General features: G+C 38.3%; 1 protein-coding gene across 1 annotated transcript; it reads left to right on the top strand.

Annotated features, from left to right (window-relative positions):
- Positions 1-621: 621 nt before the first annotated feature.
- Positions 622-9921, top strand: LOC134615666 (tetraspanin-8-like). Its single transcript, XM_063460253.1, has 9 exons — positions 622-765; positions 2072-2140; positions 2230-2346; positions 2907-2981; positions 4050-4145; positions 6542-6652; positions 6733-6768; positions 6865-6948; positions 8525-9921. The coding sequence occupies exons 1-9, from the start codon at positions 706-708 to the stop codon at positions 8663-8665; spliced, it is 789 nt and encodes a 262-aa protein (XP_063316323.1). The 5' UTR covers positions 622-705; the 3' UTR covers positions 8666-9921.
- Positions 9922-10815: the final 894 nt, after the last annotated feature.

Raw genomic sequence — 10815 nt, 5'->3', positions numbered from 1 at the left:
AGTTCCAAGAGCAAATGGTGGAGAGTCCCAGATTTGAAGCCCTATGGGAGTGTCCCCCATTTTCTATCGTTACTTTATTATGGATTAGGTGCAAGAGTTGTTAAGTGTGGATAATTAAATAATAGATTAATGCAATAGCAAACTGTGCCTTGCTCTCAGGTGAACAGCAAGTGGAGAGTGATAGATGAGATGAGGAGATGGAGGAAGGAAGAGAGGCAAAATGTGATTCCCAGGCAGAGCCTAGTTTATTTCTCACAGTTCTTTTTAACCTGTTGCCTTATGGTTCCAAGCACTGTCACCAATCTTTGCATTTTAGTATTATCTCATGAGCTACCATCTCTCCTGTGGACTTTTTAATGTCTACAGTCCCAGATCAACACAGCTCTGCTGGCTCTGTGGCCCAATATAACTTGCTATCATTTATGAGCGATATATTTGATCTTCGATTCTTATCAAGTCTTTACAGCAGTTTAAATCCGATCCGTCTTGGCAAACACCGGAATGCCCCGGACTCCTCCTGTTAAGTATCATCTACTGGCTGCTCCGTGGTTTACTGGAACTCCCGCCCACTGTCGTCTGGGGTCGTTTAAAAGCAGCTCAACCCGCCCATCTCCTCTCACTTTCTCTGCAGCAGTCGGCTCTCCTGTGGACTCTACAAACAGAACTGTTTTCTTCAAAAGTGTTCTTCCCTTTCAAGCTGCTAATATGGCTCAGATCAACACCTGCCTTAAACGCACCTTCACCATCTTCAACATCTTCTTCGCGGTGAGTTGAGCTTCATCTTCAAACAGCAGCTAAAACGTGTTTGGTCCCAGCAGTAATTTAAAGTGCGCAGTGCCGTCACATCTCACAACATAGAAGACATAAGCTTCGAAGGCGTTTGGAGGGGGTAGGGAGGTGAGTGCAGTGTGTGTGTGTGTGTGTGTGTGTGTGTGTGTGTGTGTGTGTGTGTGTGTGTGTGTGTGTGTTCAACCGAGAGAAAGTTTCCCCCTCATCCGGTTAAGCAAAAGTCAACAATCTTCGATCAACGCGGAAGGCCTTGAACCACTTCACTTGGTTTCAAACAAAAAACTGTAAAATAGTAAAGTAATAAAACGAATCAATAGGTTTGTTATTAGTTTTTCTATTTTATTTTACTTTTTATTAATGTACTCTCCTGTTCATCATGTCTGGATGGGGGAAAAAAGTTCATAGTCATTGTCCTGAGGTTCTCCAAAGGCACATAGAAATGTGTTGAAAATCTGCCTCCTTTAAAAACTTTATTCACTGTTTCCATTTATGCGGTGCGTTCGTCATCGGTCAACATGCTTACAGTTTGTTCTTTAGAGTTGCGGGGGTACATGACATCACAGGTTAAATAAATGTAAAAAGTCATCAATTCAAAGGCTACAAAACACACAAAAAATAAAACATTTAAATGCATAAAACAATAGAAAAGCTAAGAATGTAGGAAGCTGGAATATCAGATGTGTCACTGTTTCGCTTGGGGTTGGTGGTTGGTGGACTTTGTTTCACTGGTTTCAGTTCTGTTTAGTTGTCGACCAGTCACCTTCAGCTTACAGCTCTTTAGTCTTTATGTGTTTGGAAGTAGGCCAGCTGATCGTTAGCTAGGCTGTGGTTACCTGTATTTCAAAATAGCTGCTCATTATTTGAGCAGTTCTAAGCTATGGCCTAGTTTCCCGTTTTTCTGGGCGGTTTTTAAGCTTTGTGAAATCTTTGGCTTTTATCTTTTTGTTCATGTCGCTGTATTATAACACATCTGTGGAGTGCACTGGATGACTTTATCCAAACGGAATGTACATACCTGTTCATACCTGCACAAAGAAGGAACCGAAGCCTGAGGCTGAACCTGAGCCTTAGCACAACACTGATGCATAAATAAATCAAAATAATGAATCAGTGTCTTTTTATTCATCAAATAATCAATAATTTAATGCTGTACTTAGACTTTTGAAAAACTAAACTGCTGAACTGCTGTTCTAACTGCTGTTTTATTAAAGTTTTGATTCACAGCTGTTTTGGTTGTCGTGGTCCATAAAGTTCTAACCAATCAGTTTTATTTTGTATTTAGATTGTTGGCGGCGTCATCATCAGCCTCGCTCTGCTGGCTCAGTTCTCCACCAGCTTTCAAGAAGGAAATGTGAGAACAAAGCTGTTGAAACACAGGTTTAATTCATGGGTGTGACTCTGAAGCTGTATCTGACTTTTATTTACTGTTTTTGGCCGTAGCTGGAGGGTCGGGTCAATAGCCTGTTCACCCTCTATATCATGGGCGCCATCATCATGGTGCTGGCTATCCTGGGAGCCTACGGAGCCCACAAAGAGAGCAGAGTTGCCCTGATTGTGGTGAGTACAAAGATTACCTGAACTTCTGGGATACTCTAACTTCAAAATAAAAACTCCAAATGTCGACTTACTGCTGGAGCCTTAGGTGGGCATCGGAAGTACTGTAACTTTTGATACTTCACCCCTTAATTTTTAAGCCCCAAAGACTGCTGTTTGTACCCAATATGACCCCAAGGAGTAAAACAAACACACACACAGAGATCACTGTTTCAGAAAGTGTCCCCCTGTGAGTATAGACTCACTGTGCAGAGCACACTGGAGCTGAAAACAGGTTCTGGAGGCAAAAAGTGCAAAACCGCTTTTAGGTAAAATGAGAACAGATGAAAAGCTTTATACAGCCACAAAGTTTAAAGCAGATCACATGCACAGTTGTGAAAGAAGAAAAATTGCTTCCTTTTTACATGTTACAAAATTAACCATCTTAGAAATATTCTATGATTTACTGTGGAGAGTCAAATGATCTTATATTCTTCTTCCTCAAAGTGAAACTGGTCAGGGTTGAGAAATGTCAGTAATCCCCAAATACATCAGATTAAGTGTTTTCATGTACTTCCCCGCAGTTCCTGGTGTGTATGGTCCTTGGATGTCTGGTGATGTTCAAATATGCAGTACCAGTCGCCATCATGCGTCCACAGGTAAAGGCCCAGCTGTCACTGCTTTGGACTCTAATGATAGGAAATGTAAATACAGGCACTCCTTTATTTATGCTGCGAACATGATGAAGCTAAATTCACCAGTAAACATAATTAAAAGCCATCAAATTTCCAGTAATTCATTTATTGGCAGTTGTTGTGTTGCGTAGTTTCAGAAAGTAGAGCATTTTCAGAGTGCTTTCCATGCAAAAATTTCCCATATGTTGTGAAAATAGATAAAAATTTGATGCAAAGGGGTTGATAGAACTGAACACTAAGCTTGCCCCCAGCCCTAAAGAGATTCACCAGTCTGGTACATGGCAAGAGGTTTACATGAGCTGACAGCAGCAGCAGAGAAGTTTAATCAGGTATTCGGTTTTCATTTTTATTGTACATGGTTTTATTGTACCTGGTATATGTAGGTAAGGTGGAAGGTTGTTAAAATAAATATATATTTAATGACAGTGTTTAACTTCAGTAAAATACTGTAGATGATAACCTAACTAACAACTTCATCAATTGAAAGTGTAAGAGTTCACTGTGGTTAAAGACACAGTGGAATTTCAGCTTCCTCTGAAAAAGTTGAAATAACCACATTTTCACGGACTGCAACCGCGTGAGTGTCTGGTTGCCACACCAGCTCTACAGAGTGTGTGTAGCTTTGTTTTTCAAGGAAAAGTACTTGCAAACTACAGCGTTACAACAGCAGTGACAAATAACATAGTTTAATAATCCAAATGTCGACATAGTTTTTAGTGAAATTACTATAAATGAGGCCTAAAAGTGACGTAAAGCTGAGTTTCATCAGTTTAATCCTCTCAAGCTTTGGATAGTTTTCATCTTATTTAAACTGTTCCTTAAAGAATTTAATAAGGTCTAGAATAAACTGTAATATTAAAATATTTCAGTACTTCAATTTTTTTTTGCACAAATGTCTCTGCTGGAAACCCTTTTAGTCACTTTATGTATCAAAATAATCACCAAGATAAATAATCACTGGCTAAAAAAAATGGTAGAACAACGTTATTTTCAAAAAGTGATATGTAATATGGATGACGATTTTGTTTGCAGATTGAAGGTATAATGGAGAACAAGTTCCGGATGTATCTGCCTTTGGATGAAAACTCAGAGAATATGAAGAACATGGCTGACAACCTCCAGAAAACTGTGAGATATTCAGCTCTGCCTTGTGTTTTATACTTCATGTACTTTGTGGATTTCTCTTTTGTTCAATTTAATGTTTTATTCTTACATCCAAACCAGCTGAGTGCCATTAAAGGTAAAAACTGTGTGCTGGGTTGGGATTTCCATGAAACTAAAACTTAATGGTACCCTTCAGTGCCAAAATTATGAAAATGCTAGTAGGGTTGTTGAGAAGGGGAAAACAATCATAATCGTGAATACTAAATGATACTAAAATTAAAAAAATAACAGCAGCACAACCAACTTGGTGAAGCTGACAACCCGGTGTTTCTGAGGAATTTTGTCAGGTCAGCATTTTTAAGCTGAAGTATTAAACATTAGCATTAGCTTTATCTACTTTAGCTATTAGCAGTTAACCTAATAGGCAGCTAGTGTGGCTATCGTTAAGGTAGTGTGTAAAAGCAATGGCAAATAATAAAAGGTTATCGTTTGACTGTGGGGCATTGTCATCAGTCAGGACTGCCAATCCTGTTCTCCATCTCATCTGTGCAAGTCAACAATAACCCTCCTGTTTCTTCTGGGGTTTTTTAGTTTCACTCCTGTGGTCTGTTCAGTTTTGGTAGATAAATAGATGGTGTTAATTTAACAGCAAAGCATAATTATAGAGTTTGTTTCCCATATTGAAGCAAAAGGAAGTAAAGTAAATACCAGCAACCAGAAACTGTGACAGCCTAACATACCAGCTCTGTTTGATGAGGAGCCAAAGAGTCAGAAGTGTTTGAACATTTATTTAAAACATAAAATAAGAACTGTGTCTTTTCATTCTGTCATTTTTTCCTCATGTTGTGTATTTTCTTGAGTATCAATATTGAGCCTGAAATTTGTTTACGTGACTGTGTTACTCATGAAGACACCGTGCAGCCACGCACTAACTGCCAAGTATGAAGTCATGGTTGGTTGCTTTGACAAAAGAGCTTCCTCTTACTCGCTACATTCAGATTGCAGCCGTTGACTTTCCAGCTCACAAACATTTGTTGTCAGACCTGTTTTTCCATTCCCGTAATTCCACACAGGGCATCCAGTTGAGTTCAGGCTGCTTATTGGCTGGCCAGCTGTCAGATGCATTCTCAAAGAGAAATGCAAATCAAGATATGCAAAGTGAGGAGCCAGAAAATGCTTTTACCAAGACCGTAAACTGTGTTCCTTTATTTTACTGTCCTGTTTTTAAAAAAAAAAAAAAAAAAAAAAAAAAAAGCAACACATGAAATGGTGTAACTGAATCTTTAAACTTTTTACACTAGAAGGACTTTGATTGTCACGTCTGCAGTGGTAGACGAGTGGAGGTTGAAAGTAGGACCCCAGATACAGGCAGCTTCTGATGTGAGTGAGCTTTATTGATATGGTAGGTAAAACAAACAGGAACGTAACGGGCATGAAACAAAACCTAAGAAAAACCTGAACTTGGGAAAAACTAACAGAAACAAACCAGAAACAGCGACGCATAGAGACTCAGGGAAATACACAGAATGACGGATGGAGACTACGCAGACGAACCAGCAACGAACAGAGGCACAGAGGGATAACGAGGGAATGAGACACAGAAGGAGGGCACAGCTGGGAGTAATAAGACATGACGAGACAGAGGAAACGCAAACTAAACACGCTGACATGAGACATGGACCTTCACAACAAAACAGGAAATACATATACTGAACTGAGAGGTACAATATAACACAGAACCAAAACGTAAGAATATACAAAGATACATCATGAAATCAAAGATTACCAATACAAAACAGAAAACACTGGGTCACAGACCCAGAACCATGACAATGATATGTGTATCTGACTTCCCTTTAGAATCAAAACCATAGCTCTACTTTGAATCTCAGTAAAAAGCAGAAGTTTCAACTTCCTCTCTTGCGGCACAATGTAAATCAGAGGTGCCAAACATATTTTTGCATTGAGGTCAACATACAGCATGCTTTGATCTGAAGAAACTATCCTTTCTGTCAGTCTAAAGAAGTTTAATGACACATTTCATCTCTGTCTCACTGTAAGATACAGATGTGCGGTTTCATGAACACACCTCGGCTGGTTATAGATTTATATATTTTCTGTTTTAACTGAGATTTCTGTAGATGGTGAAAAATATGAACGACCACGGAGGAGAGTCTTTATCATGTCAATTAAAAGTCCAGAATTTCTGCCCCCTTCACTTTTTCCAGAGCTGTCCAACAGACCAGATTACATAGACTGAATTATATGGATTGTATAGATTACAGTTAATTATAACAGCAGGAGAAGGAAATGTCCTGGACAGTGTCTTTTAACACTCTGTCACACCTTTTAAAGAATCGTTCTCCATCTCATCTGTGCCAGTCAACTATAACCCTCCTGTTTCTTCTGGTTTATTTTAGTTTCAGTGCTGTGGTCTGTTCAGCTACAAAGACTGGAACAACATTCCTGAATCCTGTAAATGCAACCCGGAGGAGGAGGAAGAGGGCAAGTGTCAGACTGTTGGCTACAGAGTGAGTATCAACACACACAGCTTCACTTCTATTAAATGTATCTCGGTTAGTCATATCTTTCAATTTTTCTATCTTTCCAGCCTTTAATGGAGAGATCAACATCCATCTACACCCAAGTGAGTGACTCCACTTCATTTTGAAAAATGTTTCTTGATTTCATCAGCTGATTTACAGAAACTATAACTCTAACTTTATTTCTTTTCTGTATTTAGACCTGCTTCCCCATAATAATGCACTACCTCCTGCTGGGTTTTGACATCGTACTCGGAGTCTTCTTCACTCTGGCTATTCTGGCAGTGAGTATTGTTAGCTATTTAAACACAAGGTTTCCACAGAGTAACAGTTACTAATGGCAGCACTCAAAAAAAATCTGATTCAATATCATTTTTTAAGAAAGTAGTTTAATATAGCAGTAAAGTATTCAGAGTAGTGGATGGGGATTTTTTTTTTAGATTTTAAATATGGTGAAATTGCAGGATGTGATTTGTCTAAAGTGCTTTGATCTTTAGGTAAGACTTATGATGCATTATATAGATGCAAGTCATTTACCATGTAATCTGTAATGATCCTTTAAAACTGAAAAAAAAATGGCCAGTCATTTAGCTTTTGTCTTGATGGGGAGTGTCAAGTTTACATCAGTCACTATTATTTTTGATTTACAAAATAATAACCAAAACTGTTTCTCTTTAAAAATGATCGTGAAGTCCTAAAATCATGTTTCAAAGACTTGAAAATGCCACATGCTCCAGAAGATCAGCATTTGATCTGTGACAATAAAAAGAAACATTTCTGTGATGAAATTTCAGTCAAAACTATTTTTTAGTTTAAGTGAGTTCAGTAAAAATGTTCTCAGTTCGGTTTCATTCTAACCAAATACACCTGGAATTCCTGTTCCTGAGGTGGCCGCTCATAGTAAACATGAAAAAGTTTCAAATAATGAGGTCATTGCGTGTATAACACATCTAGTTGTTCAGTTTTTGGTAGCACTTTATAACACAACCTGCAAATACGGCTCAGGTACCCTGTACTTGCATGCAATTTGCAGGCAACAAGTCAGGTTTTGCAGGAAACAATGAGGCAAGTACACAGTAAGTACTCTGTACTTTCTGGAATGTGAGTCATATTAAGGAGTCACCTGCAAGACCCGCGAAACAGTAAAACACTGTAGGACCCATGACTAAGCCACAAGTAGCCTATAATCATGTGTACCAATCCAGGTCTTTGCAGAAAACAATAAAATAATAACATAAAATATTGTATCGTTATCTCAGGCAGAGAAGCCAAATCAAGTTGTTCATCAAAGCTTCTGTTTGAAGAACGAGTGGGTGGGGAGCCAATCAAATAAAAGCAACGAGAAACCAGAAGGAAATGTTTGTGTTAGTTGGAGAATGAACTTTCACCAAGTCCCAGAAAAAGATAAATATGATTATTTTGATATAAAAATAGAATTGTTTCATTGTGTGTGTGTTGATTGATTGATTGATTGATAATACTTTATTCATCCCGAGGGAAATTGAGTTAAGGCTGCCAGCCATGCCAGCGCCATAAATCTAAATCTGATATTTCTCATTAACAGTGGAGCCAGAATCTATTTTAGCTGAAAATCTTTACTCTGAGTTCAGTTCTCATTTCTCTTTAAATTCGAGACCTTTTCCTTTCTACAGTCTCGAAGTTCTTGCTTGTACAGAGTGATCTGATTCTTTGTATTATTGTTGGGCCTTTAGCTGACAACATGAAACACCCTGAGGAGACTGTTGTTGTGATTTGGTGCTATATAAAGAAAACTGAAGTTGAATTTCCTTGTTATCAATTTAAGATTTTTAAGCCTGCAGAGCAGCTGATTTTTAACTCTCCTTTCTGTGTCCCCTGCAGCTGCTCGGCACAATTCTGTCCTCGGCCATGATCCACCAGATGCGTTACCCCAACAGACCCACCATCCTGCTCACAGTTCCCACTGTCCTCTCCACATCGCCACCAAAATACGAGGAGCTGTACAACCCTCCACCATATTAGACACAGAAAGATGCACTGTTCCTTTATTGCTGGCTTTGGGTGGAAGTTCCAGGAGTCCTGTTAGTTTTGTTTTTCTTGAATTTTAACGTGAGTTTGAGGTTTGTGTCCAAAGTGCCTTACAGCTCTGTAAGGAGTTCTGACTTGTGGCTCCTTTAAGATCAGTGAAAACACGATTTCTAAGGAGCCTGAAAAATGCCACAGCTTTTCTGATACATAAACATTGTTCTTATGCTACTGTTTATTTATCTTATATGTTCTTGCTTTGAAGTTAAGTAATGTTTTCAGTTTTCCAAGATTTGACTTGTGGCTTTCATTTAGAATCAACTTTTATCAGAAATCATTATTTTTGTCACATGTTAAGAGAGCAGAAGTTCATCACATAAAAAAGAAAATGGATGTGAAAGTGAAGCTCAAATCTCTCCAAAAGAGAACTGGTGCAACCAGGACTACTAAAAATTAAAAGTTTAATTATTTGAATTCAAAGTTTACATTTTGAGTTTTAAATGTGTTTTCTATATATATTTCCAACACTTTTATCTTATTTTTATTTTTAAAAGTCACGCTAAACTTTTAGAACTTTTATAAAATGTTTTAAGGAAAAAAAGCTCCTCCCATTTTTAAGAAAAAAATGAGGGTTATGCAGTCAGTGGCATTCAAGCATGGATTCAAAAGAAAACTCACACATGCCAACAACTCATTTTGACCTGAAGTCGCCTTGAAAAAAGCTGCAGCCGGCAGCAATCATTTTATTTTTTTTGATAAAGCAATTTTTTTTTTTTAAACAATGTGGACTCATTTATCTTAATCCATTCAGTGTTTTTGTAGAGACACACACACACACACACACACACAAGAAAAACAAATCTAAATCTTTGAAATGCCATCTGCTGGTGAATGTTCCCGAGTTCTTTCATCTCGGCACCATTGTGTGTAGTTAAAAAAAAAAGAAAAAAGAAAAAAAAAGGCACATTTCCTCTCTGGCCGCATTATTACTGTTTGACAACTGAGCACTGTTGATGTAAAAAAACAAAACAAAACAGCATTTTAAATATTTAGAAAGAGAATTTTTTATTCTACATTTTCTTGTGGGTCTCTTGTTTTTGTCATGTTTGATTTTTCTGATGTAAACATCGACGACTTACAAAAATAAAAGGTGATAAAAGAGCAGCACAGGCACCCCTGGTTTTCACATACACTCAGCTCTTTCCACACCACTACTGCATTTAATTATTAATAATAAATAATAGTTAATCATCGCTGGCTCTTTCTCCCAAAGTGTGTTTTTGTCCTGTCTCTGCTTCCCTTAAAGCCCAACAGGTTGTTCAGATGGTTGCCCCTCCCTGAGCCTGCTTCTGCTCGAGGTTTCTTCCTGTTAAAAGGTTAAAAGTTTTTACTTCCCACTGTCACCGAGTGCTTGTTCATAGGAGTTCATCTGATTGTTGGGGTTTTCTCTGTATTATTGTAGGGTCTCCAGCTTAGAATATAAAGTGCCTTGAGATGAATTTTGTTGTGATTAATTGTCTGTCATTCAGTGCATTCAGTTTAGTAATCTCTATAAACAGAAACATGCAAATATCGAGACAGAAGACGAGCTACAAACAGAAGTAGAGTTCGCAGTCATTTCTATTTCTTTCTGGCTGTTTAAGCTCATGTGTAGATAGATTTCCATGTAAGTATCCAGAGGCCTGTTATGATGTCTGAGCCATGACTTCATCAAATTGATTAATTTTTTAGGTCTAACATTTTGATGGTTAAAAGTCACTCTTTAAACAGCCTGAGGAATAAAAAGGAAATAAGAAGCTTTAAATGTGTGTCCTTTCTCAACCACTCTCATTGATTATCTTTGTACTGCAGGCAGTTGGCCACCAGAGAGCACTGTTTAACAAGTGCCCAGCTGACTCTTAGGAGAAGAGGGAAGTGTGCATGTCAAACTGCTCAGGGGGTGAAACTGATGAATCCATTCAGAGCTCCAAGCCCTGGCCTGAAATTTCCTGCTCTTTCAGAGAGAAAGGGGCACTCCCTGAGCGGGGGACTGTGATAGGTCAAGCTGTCTCCTTAAACCTTATTTAGACCTATCTCAGTCCACAAGATAGGAAAGTTCATGCAGTCGAGCCAGAACAAGAAAATGACAAAAATGTTCAGACAATACG

The sequence above is a fragment of the Pelmatolapia mariae genome, linkage group LG17, assembly GCF_036321145.2.
Source record: "Pelmatolapia mariae isolate MD_Pm_ZW linkage group LG17, Pm_UMD_F_2, whole genome shotgun sequence".
NCBI lineage: Eukaryota > Metazoa > Chordata > Actinopteri > Cichliformes > Cichlidae > Pelmatolapia > Pelmatolapia mariae.
The sequence above is the reverse complement of the archived record's forward strand: the minus strand, read 5'-3'. Positions and strand labels throughout refer to the sequence as shown.